The sequence below is a fragment of the Acomys minous genome (assembly GCF_964271855.1).
Source record: "Acomys minous genome assembly, chromosome: 8".
Taxonomy (NCBI): Eukaryota; Metazoa; Chordata; class Mammalia; order Rodentia; family Muridae; genus Acomys; species Acomys minous.
In genome coordinates, this window is record NC_140489.1 from 100,642,322 (window position 1) to 100,669,651 (window position 27,330).

Sequence of the window (27,330 nt, forward strand, 5' to 3'; positions counted from 1 at the left end):
TTTTAATGTATTTGCTATTTTTCCCTTTGCTTTTTAAAAAAAAAATATTCTATACATACCACTTGAGACTGTAGAAGTAGTTGTTATGAGATCACTCAGGATGTCTGTGGTGAGTAAAGATCAACAGTAAAATGTGACCTCACCAGTAGATGCATTCCTACAGCACCAGCTCCTAGGCGTGCTGAAGTGAATATGTTGCTTGAACCCACACGTTAGGAAAAGCCTGAGCAGCGTAGCAAAGCCTTATCTCACACAAGCAGAGAGTTGAGTGCTGTAGGTCCACATTGAGCTCTATTTGGGGGGATCTTTTTTGAAATTAGGTGGTCATTCTAAAAGAGTTGTGAGCTAATATGGAGCTCATGGACCACCAACTACAAAGAAGTGCCCCACACCCTAAGTGTAAGTGTCAGGAGTAGCCAGTGTGGAAGGTCTTTGTTTTACAGTGAGCGATCCTGACTCAAGAAACAGGTGAACTAACAGGCAGGCAGTAGGGCAGCACTCTGTAACAGGAGAGTGCCTGAAAACAATACTTTTTCCTTAAAAGCCACCTACGTTAAATAAATAAATAATTTAAAAAGATTGTATTCCTGGGCTGGAGAGATGGCTCAGCAGTTAAGAGTACCCTGGTTCAATTCCTAGCACCTGCATGGCAACTCACAACTGTGTGTAACTCCTGTTCCAGGGGTATCTGACAACCTTACACAGACATTCATGCAGTCAAAATACCAATGTACATATAACAAAAATGATTATTAAAAACAAAAAAAAATATTTTATTCCCATCTAGAACAAACTGCAGCTATTTAAATTTTCTCACAGCTTTTTCCTAGTTAATTTATCTTCAAACTGACACTCGGGTTTTCATATTTTTGTGTACTCAGAGTTACATCTCCCAGTCACCTCCTTAATTTGAAAACAGAGATAAATGGTAGAAGATGTATTTTTGAGCGGAAATTTTAAAAATGAACTTCAACTAAATTTCTTCTTTCTTTGTCCATTTTAATGTGTATTCTTTTACAATTCTTTAAAGATTCTATTTTATTTTTAACAACTTTTTAACTCTCAGAAATCTGATACTATTGTAATATATGCTTTATTCTTTTTTGGTTTTTTAAAGATTAAAAATCCCAAGTGATCTTCCTAAAAAGAAAGTGAGAAGTAAATTAGCATAGATATAAAAAAACAGTAAAGAGAGGCCTGTGAGCACGGAGAGACTGCCCTGCTCTCCATCCCTTTTTCAGTCTACCATGTGCTCACTTCCATTTCTTCCATGAGCAACACTGGAAAAAGTCAATGAACCCTCATTGAAAGCCAGAAATATTTTATATGGAGGAAAATAGGTTTCATTGACAAAGAAAACTGGTCTTTTTGTCAGTAACTGGTTGACATAAAAAGAAGCCATATAGGGCTTGATGAGACACAGACTGAAAGCCTGCTGGGAAGTATGTTTGTCAAGCTGCAGAGGAAGTGTCAGACATGAGAGACTGAGTTAATGAGAGCCAGTGGGATGGCCCAGTGGGGTGAAGGCACTTGGCACAAGCATGGCAGCCGAAGTTCCATCCCCAGATCACACACACAGGAGGAAGGAGAGTCCTGATACCTCTGACATGTCCCTGCCCCCATTCATGCCACATGCCACATGTACCTATGCCCACAAACACACATGTGCACACATGGTCCTGAGATAGTTCATGATTAGTGCTTTTCAACTCATTCTCATTTCTGTACATTAAATCAGAGAAGAATTTAAGTTACATGTATACGTAAAAATAGCCATGACCATTTAAAATAAGAGCATTTATTTCTTAGTTTCACAATAATTATTCAACTAGTAAGGACATCAAAAATAACACATTCTGGGGTCTGTAAAGGTAACTCAGAAGTTAAGCACACGGGCTGCTCTTGCGGAGGACCCAGGTTTGATCCTCAGCACCCGCATGGCAGCTCAGAGTTGTCTGTAACTCCAGTCCCAGGGGAGCTGATGCTTTCTTATGGCTTCTGAGGACCCCAGCCACACAGTGGTATACAGACATATATGGAGACAAAGCACACATACACATGAAATAAAATTTTAAATACCTTACGACTTATTTTTTACAACAACTAATACAAACTTTCTTACTTTATGAGTGGGAAACAGTAACTGATTTGCTGGAGGTGAAAAACATTTATCCCTAACGAGCTATTCTTTACATTACATTACCTTCGACCACAGCACTCTGCTTCACCTCTCGATACCAAGTTACCAGAGAAATAGAACTCAGACTTAAAATTTAAAGCTAGTATATTATTATATTATATTATATTATTACATCATATCTTGTCATATAATAGAGTTCACTGAAAATAATAGTGAGGTGAGGTAACTATTAAATACTTCATTTTAATAGTACTTTTTAACTATATGTGGAGTGGCTCATATCCCTTCCCCTCCCCCCCTTTTGGTATTTTGAGACAGGATTTCTCTATATAGCTCTGGCTGTCCTGGGACTCACTCTATAGACCAGGCTGGCCTCAAACTCATAGAGATCCTCCTGTCTCAGCCTCCCAAGTGCTGGGATTAAAAGCTTGTATACCACCATCCCATGTGCCTTTAAACAAAAAAGCTGTCTATCAGGAAAGATTGAATGGTGAGTTTTGTTTGTTTTCTTTGTTGTCTTTTGTTTGGTTGGTTAGTGGTGAGTTCAGCTTCCATTTGGCAAGTAGACATTCTAAAGCAACTGCATGATTGTCTTCTAAGCAGAATTATTTGCATAGCCCAATCATTTAGTACCATTGCTGAAAACATAATCACTTTCTTTTCGATAGCTCCACAATTCAAGATTCCCTTGCTATGTTGTGGACCATTTTTGCATACACACATGTATGAGCATGCGTACACACACACACACACTTCCCTTAGTCATTGCCTATGAGGAGTATTTATTGTATATGAAGATTACATAACAGTAGAATTGTTGCTATAACAAAATTTTTTATATATGGCATAACTTTTAGTTACACTAGTCACCAGACTCTCTTCACATTATTTTAAGTAACAAAATTATCTTACTTGATTTTCAACTGGTTTCTTTCTATCTACGTTTATTCCAATAGCTGATGGGTGGGATCTTCAAGAAGGATTGGATACATTAGATTTCGAACCCTAACAAGTTAAAGGAAAGCAAACAAATATTTTATTACTAGGAAAACCAAATTGAAGGAGGAGAAAAGAAAGTGTAATTTTAGTTAAATTAAGAAGCATACACATTAGGCTAGACTTGATTGTATAAAAAGAAGAACATAAAATCAGGCATTCATAGAAGAAACATGAATAGTGAATAAACATGAAAAGTATTCAGCTTTGTTAGTAATTAATGAAATTCACATTTTGATAGCAGTGAAGTGGCAATTTTTCAGGAAGTGCTGGGAATTGAACTCTGGCTCTTGTGTGTATATATAATAAAAATAAGCCTGAAAAATCACAAACTATATTAGTTGGTCCCCCTATTAGCTGAGAAATAACTTACCCAGAATACCATCATAGCCAACAGGAAATTTGACCAAATATGATAACTATAGCGAATTACCAATGAATTTATAAGGCTTTTTTCCAATAGTATGATGCCTCATAAATCTTAAGGTTTTGGTTTAGTGCCTTATCTGGGTGCATTTTCATTGCCTTTAGTCTCTGTTGTAGAGTTGCCTATGAAGATTAACTGTAGGTTTAAAAGGGTGAGGAAAGATTGCTTTTTTTTTCTCATATTCTCTTCACTTGGTCATTGGGAAATAGCCTAAACTAGGATAATATACTTAATTATTACTTCTATTCCCTAATTGTTAGTCATCAATATGCAGAAAGCATCAAAGAGGGGCAGACCTTGGGGGATTTGAACTGGGTGTCTCAACAGCTTCAGATGACTTGGGTGACTGTTCCAGGGGACTATTTGTTTGTTTGTGACAGGGCTTCATGTAGCTGGGGCCGACTTCTACTAATCATGTAGCTGGGGATAGCCTTGAGCTAGCTTCTGCTGCCTCCACCTCCCAAGTACTGGCATTGTAGGCGTAAGTCACCATGGCCTGCTTAGCAGTGCTGGAATTGACCCCGGAGCCTCATTATCATAGACAAGCACTGGATCGACTGAGCTACACCCTTCACCCTGATAGGATTTCAATACCAGACTAGAACTGAACCTACACAATAACATATCACAATCCAAGACCACACAATCTTTATCATGTCTCTAATATACTACATTACTGTGTGTAATAAATGAAAATGGTATTTTACTACTTTTGTCTAACCAGTATTTGGAAAGAGAATACTCTATAGATTGGATATATCTGGTAGTTTTGAAGTGTGGATGATTTATATCAAGATTCTGTCATAAATGCCAACCATTCTCTGTGCAGGTAAAATCATCTCTATTGACACTAGCTCCCTCAGAGCTGCTGGCAGGACTGGCTGGGAAGATTTAGTCAGGAAATGCATTTATGCTTTTTTCCAACCTCAGGGCAGAGAGCCATCTTACGCCCGACAGCTATTTCAAGAAGGTAAAACACTTTTGTCTCTCTTTTTTTTTTTTTTCATTAACCTGTATGTTGCTATTGAGTAATTTTTCTTAGAGTTCATAGCTTGATAAGTATTTTCTCCAAATTACAGCTTCTATAAGTTTTAGGAAAGGAAGAAATGGGTAAGCAAAGTAACTCATGAGTGGATCCTGAGACCCAGGATGCACATCCTAATGACTAGGATGTCATGTGGCAGTCACTCATTCATTCATTCATTCATTCAGCAGATGTCTCAAGTTCCTTACATGCATAGAACACTATGTATATAAGTTGCCAGGGGTAAGTGGTGGCTAGGAAGCAGGTTCTGCTTCGAGGGTATTAGGAGAATATAGGATAGCTCTAAAAGCAGTGTGACCCTGATGATAACAGAAGGATAACTATTAAAAAGTAAATTCAAATTTGATGATAATTTGAGAGAGCAAGGGATTTTGTTTGTTTGTTTGTTTGCCTCCTAAAGATTTTTCCCCCCAGGAAAACAAGTGTGTCCAGGGCGTGTGGCTGACAGAGGCCTCGGTAGCACTAATTTTAACTTCATGACTGTTGAGGATATATCTTGTGACTTAGACTGCAGTTCTGGACTTAATACTGTGTCCTGTGACGTTAACTGTTGCACAGCTGCCATGTCTAGGAGGTTCGCAGAAGCACAAAACGAGTATATCCATACCTGTGAAAAGATTAGAGCATTCACAGAGACTCAGAGCTGAGGGCTTGTTTGTGCACTGTACAATACTGTCATGTATGGCAGCCCTAGTGTTCCTGTCCCAATGTGAGCTTTAGTTCGATAGCCTCTATCAATTGCTAGTCCTAAAACACAAGAAAATGTTTCATTATTCTCACACCCTTTTTAATTTTAACATTTTCCCCATAACATTTCCCCATAACATCATGTCTTCAGTTTCCTGATGACATATCATTCATTACATTGTAGGTTAATTGTTTCCTAACAGGAAGAATTTTTTTGTAAATTGATTGTATAAATCTCAAAGTTGTAGTTATTTCTGGAACAGAGTAGTAAGTAGTTTTTCAGATGGCTCCTTACTAAACTCTGTGCCAATCCTCAAGACTATTTAATTACAAAGAACCAAAAATCTACATTATTTTTAACTTCCCCCAGGCAATCCCAAAGTACATCCTGGCTTGGGAGCCATCATAATAATGATGGATTCCCTCTACTAAGTATGAACTTAGGCTTCCTCTGCATAGCGATGTTTGACTTTTGAGTGAGTGTGGGACTCAGCACAGCCTTCACTTACTACTTAATGTGTAAAATAGTATATGGGTCTTTGACTTTTGTCATAATTTTCAGGGTGGACCTTCTGTGGCACAGCTGAGAAACAATTTTTTGGTGTTGTTTTTTTCGAGACAGGGTTTCTTTGGCTGGCCTTGAACTCACAGAGATCTCCTACCTCTGCCTCCCTGAGTGCTGGGATTTCAGGCATGTGCACTGTGCCTGGCTAATTTTATTTGCCTATAATTTGTGTGAAATGGTATCTATTGTCCAAATGAGTACGCTCCACACAAGTGTAAAAGAGCCATCGTTCATAAAGCATTATGAAGTAGGTTTATTAAAATCTAATAAATAATCTCTCAGAATATAAAATACAATTTATGGGACAGTATAAAGAAAAAGAATTATAACCCACTTGCTTTTCCTCCTTGGGCATTTCTTAATATCATATCCTCCAGTTTTTTAGAAAAAGAATTCCTTGGTAGAAATGACTTGGGGTTTTTTCTTTTTTCATTCAAAACTAAGATGGCCAAAGTTCATATGACTCTGGTTCTAGAGTTTTAAAAATTAAGACAATTTACTAAACATCATGCTATGGATAGACAGCATTTTCTAGTATTTTATATTGAGTAGATGTAGCCTGGTAAGAGAGATGTAGTCTTTGGAAACATGTAAATCATCTGTTAAAAAGTCCCACTGATTTAAAATCTCAGATAAGGGCTAGATATGTTAACAGACCTTGAAGGTGATGCTTAAGTTTAAGAACCTATCAAGAATGAAGATTGTAATTACTTACATTTGCAGGTTGTTTTATTTCTGCTGTCTCTAGCACTTAAGGACAGTGTGAGGCCAGTGAGACATGTTCATGTTAGAATATCTGTGATCAGACAGATAAAAGATGAGCATGTATGTACGTGGAATTGTAAATTAGAATAGTCATTAGAAAAAAAAAGTGTAGTGAGTCCTCAAAATATTTAAAATAGAATTGTCATAGGAGTTAGGAATCCCATGTCTGAGTTTATAACCAAAGAGAACAAAATCAGTATAATAGGTACCTGTAGATCACTAGCCAAGATATTGAATCAACTTATGTGCTTATCAACGGGTAAATGGAAATGAAGAAAATATTCATATGTATATATGTGTATACGTATGTATATGAATGATATACATTGACATACAATGATACTCCTATGTTAAACCTGGAGATCATTACGATAAGGGAGATAGACCAGACACAGAAATACAAGTACCCTATGATCTCTTACACATAGTCTAGAAAAAGTAGGATGGTGGCTGTGAGAGGCTGCAGCGGTTTGTAGGGATGGGAGGGACTGTTGAGATGATGTCGCTCAAACCACTTCATTAGGTCCAAGGGATAAGGCTAACAGGTCTGTGTGTGCATGATGATTATAGCTAATAACAACATGCTATTCTTGAGGAATGCAAGGAGGAGAACAGATACTAAGTCTTCTCACCGTGAAAGTGAGAATTGTCATACAGTGTGTGTTAATTAGTTAGATTTAACCATCCACAATGAATAAGTACTTAAAGGTATCATAATACATAGGAAAAATGAATAACATTTTATTTGTTGACCTAAATAAATTTAGATTTAGGAGAAAAAAGAGGCACATTTCACCACTATCTCCTTGATTTTGCATAAATTTTTATAGTGATTGGTCTTTAGACAAGAGAAAACTATCTTCCATCTGTCGTCTTTTTTCTTTTCCAGTAATGTACTATTTGAAGATGGCAATTGCTATAAAATCCTAATGTTCCTTAGTGTTTTTGTTCTTAGCTTAGTTTTGTTTTTTCTTTTGTTTTGGGTTGTTATTGTGGTTGTGGTTTTGCTGATTTTGGTCTTGGTTTGGGGTTCGGGTTTTTGGCTGCTTTTGGCCAAGACAACTCTCATTGTGTTTGAGTCGGGAGCACAATTGGTGCTGGGGATTGAACCTAAAATCTCATACATGCTAGGCTAGTACTTCAGCACCAAGCTATCCCCAGCTTTTGTTGTTTGTTCTTTGATGTAGGCTTTCCTGTAGCCCAGGTTGATTTCAAACCTATTATGTGGCTGAGAAAGACCTTGAATTCCTGACCTTCTTACCTTCTTACCTCTACCTCTCAAGATCACAACAGTAAACTGCCACACCATGCTTATAAAATACTTTCAAAGGAGGCTTACTGCTTCATCTTCCAGGGTCATGTGTAGTATCATTCCAGCCAAGAACACATGGGAACACTTACTTGAACCAGACTGAAGCCATGGTTCTACACTGAGACTGGGCAAAGAGGGTATTAAAACCACTTGGGGGACTTTGAAGTCAGAGAAAGATGATGCAAGTGGAAATAGCTTAGAGCTTTGTAGGTTCTGCTCTTTCTTTCTTTATTTTATTATATTTCTTTTTTTACATATACATTTATATTATTAAACATAAGTAAAATAAACTGCATACATCAAGAAGAACCATGAAGCAATCAGAAATTATATAAGTGTTACATTCATAGTGTTTTGGCTATTTGTATTTGGCAATCTTGAAGAAAACATCCTTCCTATCTTGGTGAGTCTAAAATTCTGAATGTAAATCAGTATCTATCATATCTCATCTCTATTAACTTAAAACACCTATCTAAACCTGAAAACATCTTAACCCCTAAACAACTAAGCTTAATTTTAAGACTAAACTATCTGGTCTTCAATCCCATCAGAGACTTAAGAAAGAATAAAACTTAATTACCTGAGTAAACCGCAAGTGCTAGTTAGCAGCTTCCAACATGGAAAATAAAAAAATAAAAATAACAGAGACAGTTTGCTGCCTAAACAGTCACCCAAAACTCTCTATAACATTGGAGCATCAACTTCAGCCTTCTGGCCCAATTTGTGAGGCAGAAACTATTGAGGACTTGCTTACCTTGTCTTGGCAGAGTTTGGTCATCGACTCTGCCTGCATCCAAGCTTGCTCATTTTTTAGGCAGAATTCTGTCTGTGGCAGAAATGAGGATGTTTTGCCCAGGGGCTTGTTTGCCACATTTGAAGCCATCTCCATAAGGAGGTTCATTGATGCTCATCATCTTCTTTGAGGTAGGCTGGATGTTGCCAGGAGTTAACCTGTCATGTTGTCAAAGAATCTTTAAAATAATAATAAAAAAACTTTAAATGCCATATTCTGTAGGTCTCTGAGGCTTTTGAGACCTTATCTAACTACTTTACCTTATATATCTGTAGAATCATATCTATCTGTTAAACCTAGGATTTATGTTCTTGTGATAAAAACAGACTAATAATTGACATGACCATGGTTTGATCCACTAACAATTAACTTGCATTACTTAATTATCCTAAACAGCCTGCAATAGCACTTTCAAGGTATTGGAGTTAAATTGTATGAGTACAATACTTCATAATAGAGTAGAAATATATATCATGTGGATGATGAATAATCTTAAATTTGAATTCTGTACCAATTATTAAAATTACATCAATTACACCAATTACATCAATATACAAAATTCTATACCAATGAGTTAAAAATAACCTTATTTGTGAGTAACAATTATGGCCTTAAGTTGAGGAGTAGATTCAATAATCTGCTTTTTGTCCTATAATCACTATATATTTCTATATTCCCCCTTCTTTCTTTTCAACCCCCATCTCCATACCTACGAAAGAAAGATAAGGACAGTGGAGAACAGGATGTTTCCCATTGTCCTGAGTGAGATGGATGCAAGCGGCAGTTGTCAAGTCAGATTTCCTGGCCCTTCACCATACTGCCAAATGAGCATAAGATGCTCTCTTACAGAGAAATTTGGAAAATATAAAGCTAGGCTTCATAAGGTTTTAACATCTATAATGAGGTGGTGTTGTTTTGTGCTTAATTGAGTTGGATAGATGTTCTGTTCTCCTGTTTTAGGAGATTCAAGGCATAGTTAAGGTATTTTAAGTTCCCAGGAGTTCCACAGTAAAGGGACCTTTTAAACTTCATTACTCAGTGTACTTATTTTTCCAGAGTGTTTTTTTTCTTATAGCACATCCATCAGCAGAGTACCAGTACGGGAAGTGTTTAGATGGATGGATGGATGGACGGGTGGATGGATGACCCGTGTTTTATCGAAGTTTTGTTTATCTATTTATAGTTCTATAATAGATCATAATTTATCTTTTAAATGCCCCTGATATATTGTTACATGAAAAACCAGCTTAAGAAAGCACAGTATATATAATATAATCTCAATCATGTATCTTTCCAATTCTATATTAATAAAATGTTAATTTTACCTCAATGATAGAATTACAAATAACTTTATCTTATTCATTGTTCATCTTTTTGTTACCTTAACTTTATATTCATAAAATAAAGCATTAGGAGTGGCAACTCATGCCTCTAATTCTAGGATATAAGAGACTAAGGAAAGAGGCAGACAGATCTATGTGAGTTTGAGGGCAGCCTGGTCTACAAAGAGAGTCCGGGGCAGGCAAGGCTACACAGAGAGACCCTGTCTGGAAAAAAAGCAGAGACAGAGAGAGGAGAGAGAGAGAGAGAGAGAGAGAGAGAGAGAGAGACAGACAGACAGACAGACAGACAGACAGACAGACAGACAGACAGAGACAGATAGACACTAAGGAAAGAGGATTGTCACAAATTTGAGGCCAACCTAGGCTACATAGTGAGTTTCAGGTTTGCCTGGGTTACAGAGTCAGATCCTGTCTCAAAAAATAATTGTGTGTATGTGTGTTGCCATTAATGATTATCAAAAATATTATTTGAGGTTTATATAGTTAATATAAAGGTCCACATGGCCAAAAAATATTTTTATTTCAAACTTTATTGAAATATTTAAAATATTAACTTACTTGCCTCCTGTAGAAATTTTGATTACCAGAATAGGATTTATTCATTGGTAATTTTGAAATTTTTATAATATTCAGAAGGAGGAGAAAAATTAATATTCATCTAGGAACAATTTTTTTCTTTACCTAGTAGCAGTTTTTGTTTTAGTTTTGGTTTGTTTTTTGTTGTTGCCGCTGTGGTTTCTTTTGTGTTTTGCTGTTGTTTTTATTCTTCTATCTGGCAAACACTAATTGGAGCAGGTGCTACCACACATTTGCTACCTGATCAGTCAGTTGGTAAAGCGAGCCTGATGCAGGTCATCTCAGTGCCACATTAGGAAAGATCCCATTCTTAAACAGCTGTACTTCCACAGTTTCTCTGACCAGGGAATAATTTTTTAATTTTTTTCTTGGTTGAGGCCTCTTATAAGAAAAAATGAAAACAATTGTCAAGTTCAAGATTTAGCAGAAGACTTTCCAGGTGTCAGCAATGCCCTTCAGCTCTAGCCCTCCCTACTGAATGTTCTAGAGGGTTAGATGTAGACACACACAAGGTAGGAAGTTGGCTGGGATTAGTCACACACCTATGTGTGTACAACTTAGCACTCGGCAGGCTGAGGACAGAGGATAATTTGAGGCCAGCTTGAACTAAGTAGTAAAATCCTATAAGAACAAATTAAAAAAAAAAAAGAGGAAATCAGAGACCAAATATCTGCTGAATAACTGACGAAAACCGATCAGGAATCCTGGGATAGAAATGGAATTCCAAGCCTAACTTTGAAACCCACTTAAAGGAAGCTGTGGAACACTGAGTAAACAATTACTTCACACTTGTAGTGTGTTACGGCTACCTTATCCTTAATCCAAAATATTAGTCACACTACTGATAGACGCACTGGAAGGCATTAGCATGAAGGTAGTTTAAGAGTTGACTAATGGAAGGGAAGGAACATTGCTTCTTCCTCAAGTGGAGTGTTTACACCTTCCTGTAACATTTGAACTTTCACAAGAGATGTAATAATTTTGACAATAAAATTCTTAACCATAAAAAAAAAAGAGTTGACTAATGTGATTTGGGCCATTTTTACTCTAGCAGTTGCTTATTTTTCTTTGTTGGTTATGCAGGAAGTAGTCATGCAAATGCTACTGTGTGCTGGTGTCCACACTAGATAGAACCTCGTAACATCACTGGCTCCGCTTTAGTGGTGGATGAACTGAGAGCGGACAAAGCCAGAGGCCGTGTGTGAATCTGACTCCTCGCCTTCTTCCTCTCTTTACCCATTGCTTCCTACTTACTGCCTGCTCGTTTGAACCAACAGGCACTGGAAATCTAGTTAACTGGAGAGTCATGTCTTGATAAGTTCAAGTTTTAAGAACTAGGGATTTTATAGCCCAACATGTCTGAAGTCTGAGCTGGATCCCAGTTACTGGGGAGGAAAGAGAGAAAGCCTTGCTGTATCAAATAATTACCTTTTTTCTCAGTTCAAAGAATAGTTCTCAATGAGTTCTAATCCACACATTATCATCTATAATAATCTAACTTCAAAGCTTTAAGTTCTGAATGTAAATTAAGCAAAAGTTTAATTTAGTACTTAAATTATTTCTAAAATTTCAGTATTTTTATAGGTTTAGCTGCAATCCTACAGGTTTATGCAGTGTAGTTAACCAACGCTTATGTTTCTGTAATCCACGATAAATACCCTCAGGCTCCCATATTATTACCCCAAGTTTCTGATTGTTTCTCACTTACAGTTAGTGATCAATAAGGATTTTCTTCTCAATTAATTTCCTTTATAAAGTTAAGTCTTTATTCCTATAAGAGTAAAAACATAAGTTGAGGTATAGGAGTTTCAAAATGTAACTAAGATCGAAAATCTGTTCTTTAGGAAGAATTGTGGCATTCGATCACATGCCAGTGTTAGTGTAGTTACTCACGGTTCAGACTGAAGATCACCAGGCAGCGCTTCCTTCCTGGCCAGCTTTATGGCAGAGCACTGGAGAGAGGTCAGCAGGGAGTAGCGAGCAAGGCAGGCTAGATCATCGACCCTTACACTAGCTAATGAAGAATGGCTTGAAAAAAGCCACTGGAAGGGCATTTAGGAAGAAGAAATAATGGTGAAAATGAAAGAAGAGTCAGTATCAGCGTTATGTGGGTATCAGGGACTAAAACTGTGAGTGAGGAAGTGAATTTTACATTATATTTCATTTCAAATGAATACATGTAGGTTAGTGATGCTGCGTTGAGCAGTGCAGCTCTATAAAGTAATTAGTGTTTCCCTGTGTAATAAGGAGATCTGGAAAATGAACAAAATAAAGAAATCAGTAAAATGGAGTAAGTAAAACCATGTAAGATGTTATGTTTTCTCAGCCCTTTAAAATCTTATGTTAATAATTTATTGTACGATACCACTTGTCTGTTGAAGTATTTTTCTAAATATATTATTTAAAGATATAAACAGTTTGGGTTGTTAACATAATTTTAGGACTGATTTGCTTATACCCTCCAACAGAAATTGTCAGTGTCCATGAAAGATTCTTTGATCTTTTATTGTCTTATTAAATACTGAATTTCTCTATGCACTGCATTCGGCGAACATGGAAGTGTCTCAGCTGAAGGCGCAGGGTTTACATCCTCATTTCTGTACTTAGGCAGATTTATCATTCTGCCGACTTAAACAGACTGTCCTCAGTCGGTGCTAGGTACTTGAGATAAAAGAGAACATATCTTCTCTTATCTTGAATAATGTGTAGCTTGACAGATATTAGTTGATCATTTAAAATCTCTCCTATGAGATATTTAGGCTGTAGTTGAGCAGGCATCCTAGCACAGGTTTTTAATCTCAGTACTTAGCAGGCTGAAGCTGGAAGAGTATAAGTTTGAGGTCACCCTGGGCTATATGGAAAGTTCTGGGCTAGTCTGGGCAATAGACAGAGACTCTATTTCAAAAAGTAAAACGTCTTCAAAATATTTCTTACAAGCTAAACTTTAACAGGTGTTTGTGATAGTAGTTCTTGTATTTCAGTGAATTTGGTTTTTTTTTTTTAATCTTCCTATTGCCAAGTCTAGTAAGCCTCAAGATAGAATTCTGTGGTGTTACTAAGACATCAATGACATTTCAGTCCTTCAGCCTTGGGTAATCTCCACATATTTCATAAGCACTCGCCTCAGTGGCTAGATTCTTGCCTGCTGTTTAAGACAGAAGTTAAGTGATGTTGTTCGTAAAGTAATTTAGCTGCCAGCCCAGGTTTTGTTCCTTACTAGTAATCATTGACTTTTATCTTAATTTGCTTATTAAACTTCAAAAATTATAATATTAAAAATAATATAGATATGGAACCATTTGTCAAATGGGACCTGAAGGATTCACTCTCCTCAGTAAATAAAGAATTCTTCAAACCACTTAAAAAAGAGAGGGTGAATTTTATGGCATATGAATTACATCTCGGTAGAGCTATAATTTAAACCATCAGCCAGCCAAAGATAATAAAAGAAAACTTGTTAGAGATGACACTGAATGCAAAAGGCAGAAAAGTACTTCTAGTGTTTTGAATGGAGACTTAATAAATTTGGATAACTTTCCCATTATAGAGAAAGATTTAAGATTTTACTAGGTTGGTGTTTATCACAGTCCTAATTTATGTCAGGAGGCAACCATTCAAATCACACCCCTAAAACCTGTCAAGAGGTGTGTTCTAGCTGGCATTCTCCCCTCCCCCAAATCTTTGAACTATTCTTTGAGTCAGAGCAGGCAGCGATTGGGAGGGAGCAATTTTCAATGAGGTTCTTGGTAAAGATGAGACCTGGTAACTCTCCTTTGCCCAGCGTTCAAGTATCAGAATTTTAACTAGGTTTTTCTTTTGTTTGAAACAGTGATGACTCGTGGCACTGCCTCCAGCCCATCCTATAGATTCATATTGAATGATGGGACAATGCTTAGCGCCCACACCAAGTGTAAACTTTGCTACCCTCAAAGTCCTGACATGCAGCCTTTCATCATGGGGATTCATATCATCGACAGGTACTATTTATTTGGAGAGAATTCTAAGTTAGTGTAAGAACAGTATGATGAGTATATCCATAATTAATATTAATTATCTAGTAGTATATCCACACTGGGTTTTACAGTTTTGTTACCAAATAGCTTTGCTGTTCATAAAGGAGACAGGAAAGGTGGCACTGAAGTCATTTTTAGGTGGTGAAAACAAAATGGTGCCTAAGATTTACAACGTTCTACATGAGCACTTACAGCGTCAGCAGAGACTCAGAGTTTATAACATTGTTGTTTTATTTTTAAGGGTACTTTATTAGGACATTTATGGCCCTTGAGTTCAAGTTGACAGTTTACCATAGCCGCCTTACTCATTAAACTCTCAACTTGAAGTCTCTCAATATTGCTTCTAATTTGTTCCCTATCTCTAAGTAGGTTCTGATACACATAGCAAATTCACGAAAGTATTCTTTTATATTGTTATTTGTTTCAAAGCCCTAAGTTATAGCTGTGTAAAATTTAGCATTAAAAACAAAGACATTTCCCCTCACTTCATCTTTTTCCCATCTGATGTTTTGTGTATTGGAACATGGTAATGCCAGTCACAAATCTGTTGTCATAGTTACACATTTGAGTAAAGCACTCCATAAAACCTGAGTTCAGTATTCTGACTTTTTCTAGTTTTAGTTGAAATTTTTTCTTGTGAGTGGAATTAGCACAGTTCTTTTTTCATATTGTGATTTCTCTTTCAAAACATCTGCTATGTCTGCATATCACCCTTTTTAATTTTTGCATCAGTGACACAGTATTTTCCTTACCCAGTCTTCCTCTTTGGAGTTGAAATACTTAAAAGCTATAACAGGGGAGTCATAAATAAAATGCTTTCTAAATAAAGGTGTGGGAAGTTTTTCTTTTCAAATTAAATCATTACTGCAATAATAATTATTTATATTAATTTTAGAAAAGTTTATTAGTATATCTATTGTATATTTTCCCAACACCAAGAAAGACTTATTTTTCACACCACTGAAACTGTCATGATATAAGAGTCCATAGGAGCCGTTTCCTAGGAAATGGTACTGCCCTTTTACAGTGGCATTGGCAGGCTCCTGGATTCCTTAATTTAGGGTGATACGGAAACTGTCTACTTGCTAGTTTGGAACATTAATGAGCCTAATGGCCCTTCTTATAATATCATCATAAAAATGTAATAAAACAAATTAAAATGATTGAATAATAATGTATTTTTCTCCCCTAGGGAGCACAGTGGGCTTTCTCCTCAAGATGACACTAATTCTGGAATGTCAATTCCCCGAATAAACCCCTCAGTCAATCCTGGTATCTCTCCAGCCCATGGTGTGACCCGTTCATCCACGTTGCCACCGTCCAACAACAACATGGTCTCTGCCAGAGTAAATCGCCAACAGAGCTCAGACCTTAACAGCGGCAGCAGCCATAGCAATCCTAGCAACAACCAAGGGAGTTTCGGATGTTCACCTGGAAATCAGATTGTAGCCAATGTTGCCTTAAACCAGGGACAGGCAGGTTCCCAGAGCAGTAATCCGTCCTTAAACCTCAGTAATTCTCCTATGGAAGGTACAGGAATTTCCCTTGCACAGTTCATGTCTCCGAGGAGACAGGCTACTTCTGGCTTGGCAACAAGGGCCAGAATGTCAAACAATTCATTTCCTCCAAATATTCCAACATTAAGCTCCCCAGTTGGCATTACTAGTGGTGCCTGCAATAATAATAACCGCTCCTACTCAAATATCCCAGTAACATCTTTACAAGGTATGAATGAAGGACCCAATAACTCTGTTGGCTTCTCTGCCGGCTCTCCAGTCCTTCGGCAGATGAGCTCACAGAATTCACCAAGCAGATTAAGTATGCAACCAGCAAAAGCTGAGTCCAAAGATAACAAGGAGATTGCATCCATTTTAAATGAAATGATTCAGTCTGACAACAGTGCTAACGATGGCAAGCCTCTGGACTCAGGACTTCTGCATAACAGCGATAGACTCTCAGATGGAGACAGTAAATACTCTCAGACTAGTCACAAGCTAGTGCAGCTGTTGACCACAACTGCAGAGCAGCAGTTACGGCATGCTGATATAGACACGAGCTGCAAAGAGGTGCTGTCTTGCACCGGCACGTCCAGCTCTGCCCCTGCTAACCCGTCAGGGGGTACCTGCCCCTCTTCCCACAGCTCTCTGACTGAGCGGCATAAAATCCTGCACCGGCTCTTGCAGGAGGGCAGCCCCTCAGATATCACTACTCTGTCTGTGGAACCCGAGAAGAAGGACAGCACGCCAGCCTCCGCTGCTGTGGCGATGCCTGGCCAAGCCCAGGGAGGTGCCAGCGTAAAACTAGAACTGGATGCTTCAAAGAAAAAGGAGACAAAAGACCATCAGCTCCTGCGCTACCTTTTAGACAAGGATGAGAAGGATTTAAGATCAACTCCAAACCTGAGCCTGGATGATGTAAAGGTCAAAGTGGAAAAGAAGGAACAGATGGATCCTTGTAACACAAACCCAGCCCCAATGACCAAACCTGCCCCCGAGGAGGTCAAACTGGAGTCCCAGAGCCAGGTGGGTGATCCCGTGCTTCACAGAGGGGGCTTTTCATATTTCCTCTCCAGTGTGCCTTTTCTGCTCCCTCTGAAGGCCACATCCGGGTGGATTGTATTCTGTCTTCTCTTTCACACTAAGGAGTTAGTTCAGAGAAGTGGTTCTCAGCCTGGAGATTGCATACCAGGAATCCTGCGCATCACACATTTGCATTACAGTTCATGACAGTAGCAAAATTATAGTTATGAAGATGCAACAAAGATAATTTTATGGTTGGGGGTCAGCACCACAGGAGGAACTGTATTAAAGGGTTGCAGTGCACGGGAGGCTGAGAACCGCTGGATGAGAGGATGAAGCCACGGAGTACCCTTGGAGTGCCCTCAGACAATCCTTCTAAAACTCTAGCGGCCACAACAGCAATGTGGTGTCTTTAAGTCTTTTCTTTTCTTTTTTCTTTTTCTTTTTTTTTTTTTTGGTTTTTCGAGACAGGGTTTCTCTGTGTAGCCTTGACTGTCCTGGACTCACTTTGTAGTCCAGGCTGGCCTCGAACTCACAGTGATCCACCTGCCTCTGCCTCCCGAGTGCTGAGAATAAAGGTGTGTGCCACCACACCTGGCTAAGTGATGACTTTTCATCCTTCCTTCCTCTCTTTCTTTCTGCTCTTTTTTAATCAGAGCTCATATCTTAGAACTGTTTTTTATATTGTCGGTCTTTTAAAGTAAGTCAATCTAGGATATATGCACTAGCTACAGGGTCTGACTATGTAGACCAGGCAGGCCTTGAACTCACAGAGATCCTTCTACCTCTGCCTCCTGATTAGACTGTGTCCCCACACCCAGCATCTTAGGACATTTAAAAATATATCCTCATCTCTTCCCAATCTCATATATTAAACCCCATTCTGGGGCAGAATCTAAGACTGTATGCATTTTTTAAAGAAATTCTCCAAAGAGCTCTGGGTAACAGCTAATTTGAGGAGCCTCTGATATAAATGAAATATGAGAGAAATGTGAGAACATAGGTAAGGCAACCTGGTGAATGCGTTTTTCTTTTTTCTTTTTCTTTCTGTTTTGTTTTGCTTTGCTTTGCTTTTTGAGACAGGGTTTCTCTGAGTAGCCTTGGCTGTCCTGGAACTCGCTCTGTAGACCAGGCTGGCCTCGAACTCACAGAGATCCACCTGCTTCTGCCTCCCAAGTGCTGGGATTAAAGGTGTGCACCACCACTGACTGGCTTGTGAAGGCGTTTTTCTAAGGCCTCTTTCTCTGTACTGTTTCTGAGCATCCTCAGCAGAAAATGGACACTTAGATTCTCTGGGTAGCAGTTGTTGCCTTCCCACAGCATGTCCTGAGACAGAAGTAAATGAGAAGAAACTATTCATAAGTGTTAAAACATCTATGTTTAGGATGTTGTGTAGCTGGTATTAAAATTAATAAGATTTGTTTATTGAGTAATTGCTTATAAACTGTGAAAATTTTTCAGAAAACGATGAATCTTTCCTTCTCAGAGGAAGGCCCTTCCCTTAACACAGTCTGCGCCTGGGAAGGCCCTTCCCTTCCCTTCCCTTCCCTTCCCTTCCCTTCCCTTCCCTTCCCTTCCCTTCCCTTCCCTTCCCTTCCCTTCCCTTCCCTTCCCTTCCCTTCCCTTCCCTTCCCTTCCCTTCCCTTCCCTTCCCTTCCCTTCCCTTCCCTTCCCTTCCCTTCCCTTCCCTTCCCTTCCCTTCCCTTCCCTTCCCTTCCCTTCCCTTCCCTTCCCTTCCCTTCCCTTCCCTTCCCTTCCCTTCCCTTCCCTTCCCTTCCCTTCCCTTCCCTTCCCTTCCCTTCCCTTCCCTTCCCTTCCCTTCCCTGAGCCGTATCCCTCTCCCTCTTTTGAATGTTTCTTTACACATTTGCTCTTTGAAAATAAAGCTGTGTCTCATGGTTTTAGTACAATAAAACTAACATAATTTTTAAGCAGAATAACAGCTTTAAATATTAAGTATATTAAAACTACTGAGCTTTAAAATTAAATTTGAAAAGAATCTTTGTAAAATAATGTCACTGTATATCAGATATGCTCATAAATCTGTCTCCATGCTGTGTGTACACATTCCTGCTGAGTTTATACTGAAATTGTGCAATACTAAATTGATCATAAACTCGTTAGTAGGTTTGTGGGTTTTTTCTATTGCTTCAGAAATCCTTGTGATTGTTCTAGATCCTTGGTAGTGCTTGCTATTATCCATCTTTTACACTAAGGCACTCTAGGACATATGTGGAGCAGCTCATAGTTTGGGTTACATTCTCTGGTAAATGTCCGTTGTTCATGTGGGTATTTTCTTCTGTAAATTGCATAGGCTAATCATCCCCTATTTGTAATGTACTGTCTTCTGCTGTTGGCTTTCTTATAAGTGGTCCTCATGTGTGTGAGAGATTGGTTGTTTATTTCTAGATGGCCTCTCTGTGCTGTGGCTTGTGTTTTCATTAATAGCTCATAGGATTTTGTTCTGACTTTGTTTTGTCTTGGTTTTATGAAGAAATTTTTTTATTTTAATATAGTTGAATTTGCTCATTTTTCTTTATAGTTACTGCTTCTTGCACAAGTGTTAAAAGACATGCTTAAAACTCTTCACAAGGTATTGTTTATATTAGCACGCACACAACCAACCACAAATATCCCAAAACTCCATCTCAGAAGAGTGGATGGTTATACTGCGACATGTTCATATAAAGGAATACTATGCAGCAGTGAAAATGAAGGCGCTCCTGCTGCCTGTGACCGAGTATGACATATAACGTTGAAAGCACTCCGACATGTAAGATGCACACATGTAATTCCACTTACACAGTCTAGAAGGAAAACTTCAGCTTAACAAAACAATGAAACTGAAACAGGCAGACATTTTGTGGTAATGAATTAACTCACAGTGTTCATAGTACACATGAGTATAAATAAAGGCTTTTATTATGTATAACCTCAGGCAGAAACTCTCTGCCCTGTTACAGTCTTGGATTTTCTGAGATCTTCGGCATTTACATACTTTAAAATTTTTTTCCACAAACTTCCTGTTATAATTTAAAAAGACAAAATCATATAAATTTAAAGTATTACAGAATTTTGAAAACTAGGACAGAAAGACACTACAATACATCATAGCGTAGTCATCTTTATATCTTTTTCAGGCCAATCTTCCTCTTATAGTCACACTTTCCACCTAACTATATTAGATAAATAATTTTACTACATTCTGTTTTATATTAATATTATTTGATAGAGTCTAAATTTTCTCCAGTAGAATAGATAGATCATATCATTTCTTTTTGTTGTGGTGGGTTTTGGTTTTGGTTTTTCGAGATAGAGTTTCTCTGTGTAGCCCTGGCTGTCCTGGACTCACTCTATAGACCATGGTGAGCTCGAACTCAGGGATGCACCTGCCTCTGTCTCCTGAGTGCTAGATTAAAGGCATGTGCTCCACATCAGTCTAGCCTCTGTCACATTTGATTTCTAGAATTGAAGAACACACTTTCTTCATTCTTTTTCTTTTTCTTTTTCTTTTTTTTTTTTTAACAGGATTTCTCTGTGTAGCCTTGACTGTCCTGGACTTGCTTTGTAGACTAAGCTGACCTCGAACTCACAAAGATCTGCCTGCCTCTGCCTCCCAAGTGCTGGGCTTACAGGCATGCGCCACCACTGCCCGGCTCCTTTCTTCATTCTTTCAGATGAGAACATAAAATGTTTCTTCTAACTGTTGTTTCTCTTCTTAGTTTACAGCTGACCTTGACCAGTTTGATCAGTTACTGCCCACACTGGAGAAGGCAGCGCAGTTGCCAAGCTTGTGTGAGACAGACAGGATGGATGGTGTGGTCACTGGTGTAAACATCAAGTCAGAGGTCCTGCCAGCTTCACTTCAGCCCACCACTGCCAGACCTGCTCCCAGGCTGAACAGTATGTGTTCTAAGCAGAACTGTGTCTCGTAGAACTGTGGGGTAGCACTTTGTCTTGCTCTATTACTGCAGAACCATCTTTTCACAACACTGCCCTACACATTAAACGGTTACCTTTAGGCATAAGAACATAACTCATCATGCATTTTCCTTTAGATTGGGTCTGATGCACCTCAGAGTAGCCTCAAATCCACTTTGTAGCTGAGGATGACCTTGAACTTCTAATCATCCTTTCTTCATCTCCCAAGTACTAGGATTACAGGAATGCACTGATCTTGTCCATGTCTAATGTGGTATGGAACTCTGTCCTTTTGTTATGGATGTAACAGCAGGCGGTTTGTGTCCTTATCCAGAGCACCCATAACGACACTCAGAAATACAGTATTCGGTCAGAGCATGTTTTTTCAAGTATATTTCCTGAACATTAGTTCTATAAATTATAATACGCATTTCTTAATGAAACTTTACTTGGCTATTAAAGTTTCTAGCTAATTTTGAATTAGAGAAACAAATTCCTATTTCTTTAACTAGCATTTACCAAACTTTCTAGGTAGAATTGCTTTTCCCAAGTAATAGAGTATCCCACAGAATGAGTTTTCCATGGAATATTATTTAAGAGACCACGGTGTTAAAATATGTCACTGTTGTTTTGATGCAGGTTAGCATTTCCTAACTAAAGTAGACTGATAATATAATACTTGAAGTTCATGAAACCGAGACTGTTAGTCTTTTTTCCACATCAGTTTTCAATTTGAAAATACCATTGATGATAAATCCACTGTGTGACCTGAAACTAAAGGGGACTAATCGGTTAACTTGTGGGATGTGTCTGAGCCCCTGTCTCCATAGTTTCCAACCCCTAATGGGCTCCTACTTGGGTCTTCACTCACTTCCTTCTTATTGGAGCTTTTAGCTGTCAGGACCCAATTCCTAGAAATTCAATATTTCAGGCAGCTGCAAATAAGACTGAGTTGTCTCGCTGACAGATCTAGAAGCAGAATTTCAGTTAACCAGACTGCTAGAGGAGGAGTCGAGAGCCTACATTCAAGCCCCACATTCTCCATTTATTAACAAAAAAAAAAATTCTAAGTCTTGCTCTCTTTAGGTACAAAGTTAAATTTAGATGATATGATCAAGCCAAGCTCTGTAATGCATGCCTTTAATCCTAGCAACTGGGAGGAACAGATTCAAGGTTGTCCTCTGCCGCATGGTAGTGTAGAGACCATCTGGCCTACATGAGATCCAGAGTCAAAAGAAAGAAAAAAGAAAGAAAGAAAGAAAGAAAGAAAGAAAGAAAGAAAGAAAGAGAAAAGATAGAAAAGAAACAAAGAAAAGAACGAAGGATCAAAGTTTCCTCCAACTGAAACAGAAAGCCTTCAGAGGCTGGGCCAGCTGGGAATACAGTAAATTGCAGGACTAAGAGATAAAATTAAAACCTCTGTATTGATTGATTAGGATTCCTGTTCCCCTTCCCTATCAAGAGGAAGAAAGAATGTGAGAGGTTTCCTCAGGAAACACCGAGTGCCCAGAAAGAAGACATAGGGTATAGATACATACAGGGGGACCCTTCTGCACCCTGTGTAGAAGCCATCCTGCCAAATGACCAGCAACAGTGAAGACCGCTAGAACCGAGAAGATGACTGCCACGTGCGGGGGCGCTGGCTGAGGAGACACAGCTAGGGATCACCACAACCTTAATCAAGCTTGAAGACAACACACCAGCCGGCAGTGCTGCAGCCACCTTTAACCTCAGCACTCAGGGGGCAGAGGCAGGCGGATCTCTCTGAGTTCTAGGCCAGCTTGACCTACAGAGTGAGTTCCAGGACAGCCAGGAAGAAGAAAAAGTAGGAGAGGAAGGAGAAGGAAAAAGAAAAAAAAGCAGAGAAAAAAAAGAGATCAGAAGAAACAAGGTGTGCAATAAAAGCATACAGTGAGTGCAGCAGTGCGTGGACTAAAACGCCTGGAGAGATACAGGTCCCATTGTCATGGGAAGGAAAAAAAATAAGAAAGAGCTTTTGGAAATGAGATATACAAATTAAAAAATTAGATGGCAGAGGCACAAAGATCATCACGAGCTCAAGGCCAAACTGGCATATAGTCAGTTCCAGGACAGCAGGACTACATAATGACATTCTGTGTGGAAAAAATAAAAAGCATAGGTGCATGTATGTGTGTATAGCTAGGTAGGCAGGCAGACAGATAGACAGACTGACCAATAGAAAGAATAATGAAGGAATTGTGAGAAAAGACAAAAAAGGAAAGAAAAGGTTAAAAGAATTGCAAGATCTACTTAAGATGGCCAGTTATTAGTAAGAATCCTCTAAACAAAGAGAAGAGAATAGGAGGAAAAAAGGATATCACCAAATGGAAAAATAGGAGAAGTTTTCTGGAACTAATTGAGGATATGATTCTCCATATTTAAAGGCTTCAACAACTGCCTAATACAAAAAGTCTGCATGCCTTGTCATTGTATAATTCTGGAACAGTAGACATATTCTAAATACTGTCATTTTTTCACAGCCAGGTATGATAGCACACGCCTTTAAGCCCAGCACTCTGGAGGCAGAGGCAGGCAGATCACTGAGTTTAAGGCCAGCCTGGTCTACACAGTGAGTTCCAAACCAAGCAGCACTACATAGTGAGGTCTTCTTTTAAAAAGAAAAGAAAAAAAGTAAGAAGGAAGAGAGAAAAAAAGGAAGAGGAAAAAGAGAGAGAAAGGGATAAGAATTGCATATAGTGAATTGAAGTTTCCCAAAGTAATGTTAGAAGCAGACGTGAAATGAGCCTGTGTTACGATCTTTAAAGGGCTTCCAATCATTTTACCAACAGTGGATGCTAGACCAGCTCTTCCCTTATAAGCCCTGGGGGTGGGGGGTAGATCTATGGAAGAGTTCTCAGACAGTGGTGTGGCATTGTGGTCTCTGAGAAAGCAGCACACAGGCCAGCTCTACAACCAGCCTGCTCTTTTTAAGGGTTGATTTGATTGTGTTGTTTAGTCTTGCTGTTCTGAGGCAGTCTTGCTCTGGAGCCTTGTCTATATGGACCAGAATGTCCTCAAACTTACAGTAGTTCTCCTGCCTCTGCCTCCCACCAAGCCTAGACAACCCATCTTTTTCTTGAAGACATTTACCAAACCAAGTACAGGTGGAGGAAACCCAAAATAAGGGGAGGGGGGCAGGATATGGCACGTGCCATGAACAATGGAAAAGGAAAATGTAGTCAAAATACCTGAAGGCAATTAAAACCAATGATAAAATAAAAATCTTTAAAACAAAGAAAAGTGGTACATTATATCAAATGAACAAGACAAAAAAGATGTAGAAGTGATGGAAGGCAAATAAAACACTGGCTTTCTGTATCCAAGGTCACTTAGAAATAGATGACGTAAAGATGTTTAGAAAGAAAAAATTGTTACCATCAGAGTAACAAAAGAAAGAAACTCAAGATTGAAACTCTCATCTATATGAAGTATTAAAGAGAACCAAATAAAAAAGAAAGAGAAAACAAGTTACAGTAACTTAAAAGAAAAGAAAGTGAAGAAGTAATATAAAATAAACCACAAGGTTAAGAATTCATGGAGGGGTAGCTGGTGGCCCACACATTTAATCCCAGCACTTGGGAAGCAGAGGCAGGCAGATCTCTCTGAATTCAAGGTCAGCCTGGTCTACAAAGTGATTCCAGGATAGACAGAGCTACACAGAGAAACCCTGTCTCAGAAAACAAAACCAAGAGTTTATGGTAAGTGGATAAAATAGCACAATGAAGGAGAGAGCCAGGAAAGAGAAAAAGAAAGAAGTAAGGTTTTAAAAAGACAGGGAAGGGAAAGAATGTGAGGAGGAAGACCTTTGTGGTGGTGCTTGCCTGTCATTGAGGGACTGTCTGTCAGTGGCGGGGGATCCAATTATAAAATAAAGAAAAATATGGAAATGAAATTAAGTAAACTTAAGAGGAAAAATGAAAACAAAAGATTTTTTAAAATAAGGTAAAACAGTACTAAAAAATATTGTGATTAAGAACTAAAGAAGTCAGAGCTGGAGAGGTGGATGGCTCAGTGGTGAAGAGCACTCGGTGTCTTGCAGATGGCAGCCCAACAGTCAGTAACTCCATTGTCAGGGTCGGATGCCTGCCCTCTTCTGGCCTCCCCAGACACCAGGTGTGTCTATGGTACACACATATATAGGCAGGAAGACATCCATACACATAAATGTAAACTCTTTTGAAAGAGGAACTGGGGAAGCTCCTTTCCGGGCCCTCTACTGCTGGGTTCCCCGGGCCTTGGGTGGTAGTGGCACAGCTGGGCTCTGCTGTGAGTCCTTCCCGCTCCTGCTGTACAGAGTGGTGCTGATATGCACTGAGGACCACTCCTACTTGTCACTGTCATGGCTGCATTCACTCTCGTGGCTTCCCTTGTTTGCATCCTGGAACCCATTACTGGCCCCAGAGAGCTTTGTGGCCTGGTTAAACTCCCGCTGGCTCCAGAGCCTCCTCCTCTAGTTTGTCTATCCAGAGGGCCAATGCCCAGGCCTGAGGCGGGAGGGGGCTCTCCCAGTGTGTCAGGAAACGGGAAAACAAAATAGTGACTTCACACTGGAGGGGCCTGGACCCCCTCTGTCAGGCTTCACTCAACAGTACCACCTCCTGAATATCGGAAGCTGGGAGGAGTCAGAGTCTGTGTGAGGATCTTTATTGTTTCCTTATGGTCCGTCCATTTCTGTTCTAATCTTTATTTCTAAGTTTCTTTCACTGTGAACTGCTTGCTCTCTCTTTGCTGCTGTTGGCATTGCTTGAATTGTAAATTTTCACTGTCTCTTAGTATAGGCCGGAAAACTTAGCATTTGAAACCTCTGGTGGCCAGCATGTTTCCTGAGCTAAAGTGAGCAGCGCCTTCTTCTGGCAGTGAACGGTAGATTCTGATCATGAAGCCTCGTTTCTCTGTTGTTGGAGGGAACAGAGACTGGCAACAGGGAAACTCCTTTGGCAGCCCTGGCACCCTCTTTGGGAGACTCCCTGGGCTGAACTTCTACCATGAGTCACAGATTCGCCATTTTAATCCATGGGCACATTCCAGAGTCAGCTGCCTCAGAGCAGAGGTCTGGTGACAGCTGCTCATTGTCCTTTAATTGTTCCAGCAACGGCCATGGCCTGTTGTTCTGGTGCTCTCCTGCTCCCTGTGTCTTAATTTAGTTGCAGCATCAGTTTGTTTCCGTCTGGGTTTCATCCTTCAGGTTTCCTAATTCTGCTCCTCTCTTCATACTTCTTCCTTCCTTTCACCTGTGGATTTTCTCCTCTTTATTTTTCTTATTTCACTGATTTTTGTTTTGTTCTTTTGGGCTATTTGTTTGTTTGTTTGTTTGGGCTTTTGCTGTTATTGTTTTGAGGCAGGTTCTTGCAAAATAGTCCAGGTTGGCCTCAATCTCTTAGTTTTTTTCTCAATCCTTGGGTGTCCTTTTGAACTGTCTCTAGATCCCCCTGTCTTTGAAAGTCAGTTGAATGTTTGATAATCTGTAAAGTTATTTTTAACTAAGCTTGTTGATCAGAGAAATAATACCAAGGCTAGAGAGATGGTGGTTTAATTGGCATGGTGACTGCCATGCAAGCACAAGGACCCAGGTTCAATCCCCAGCACCCACATAGAAATAAAAAGCTAGACATGCCTGTAATCCTGGCACAGAGACCGGAGGTTCCCTGGGACCAAGCCCTTGGGAGTGGAACTAAGCCTAGGGGTGCCATGTTTTACTATTTTCAATGTGATCTTTTAAAAGAACAATGCACCATGTTGTCCATGGTTGTTAATGCTTTTGGTAGGATCAGGGGCTCCCCAGATCTTAAGTTTGTAATAAAGTTTTGCAGCATTCAAATAAATAAGTAAATAAGGTAGAGAGTACACACACTTAATGGTAAATGGAGACGTAGCACAGCTGGCAGAGTGCTTGTCCAGCATGCATGATGTCCTGGGTTCTATGTCTAGCAGCACTGAGTATAGTGGCACATGCTTGCAGCCCTTAAATTTATTGTAGTAATTAAGATAGCCACATACTTATAAATGCAAAACAATACCAACAAAACTATGTACTATTATCTATATTAGGTGCACAGACTTCTCACATCTTCTGTGTATGTGCATGTACACTCTTAAATACACACACACACACAAACACACACACACACACACACACACACACACACACACACTCACACACACACATGGCAGGAGGATCACCAGTTAAAAGCCAGCCTGGACAACGTG

General features: G+C 39.2%; 1 protein-coding gene across 7 annotated transcripts in view; it reads left to right on the top strand.

Annotated features, from left to right (window-relative positions):
• NCOA1 (nuclear receptor coactivator 1) overlaps nt 1–27,330 on the top strand; it is a 220,557-nt gene that overhangs the window by 154,898 nt on the left and 38,329 nt on the right. For all 7 annotated transcript variants that reach the window (XM_084793407.1, XM_084793411.1, XM_084793409.1 and 4 more), the window contains 4 exons: nt 4,393–4,533; nt 14,479–14,626; nt 15,855–17,184; nt 20,904–21,084. In XM_084793407.1, coding sequence (XP_084649533.1) covers nt 4,393–4,533; nt 14,479–14,626; nt 15,855–17,184; nt 20,904–21,084 — 1,800 coding nt within the window. The remainder of the gene's footprint in view (nt 1–4,392; nt 4,534–14,478; nt 14,627–15,854; nt 17,185–20,903; nt 21,085–27,330) is intronic.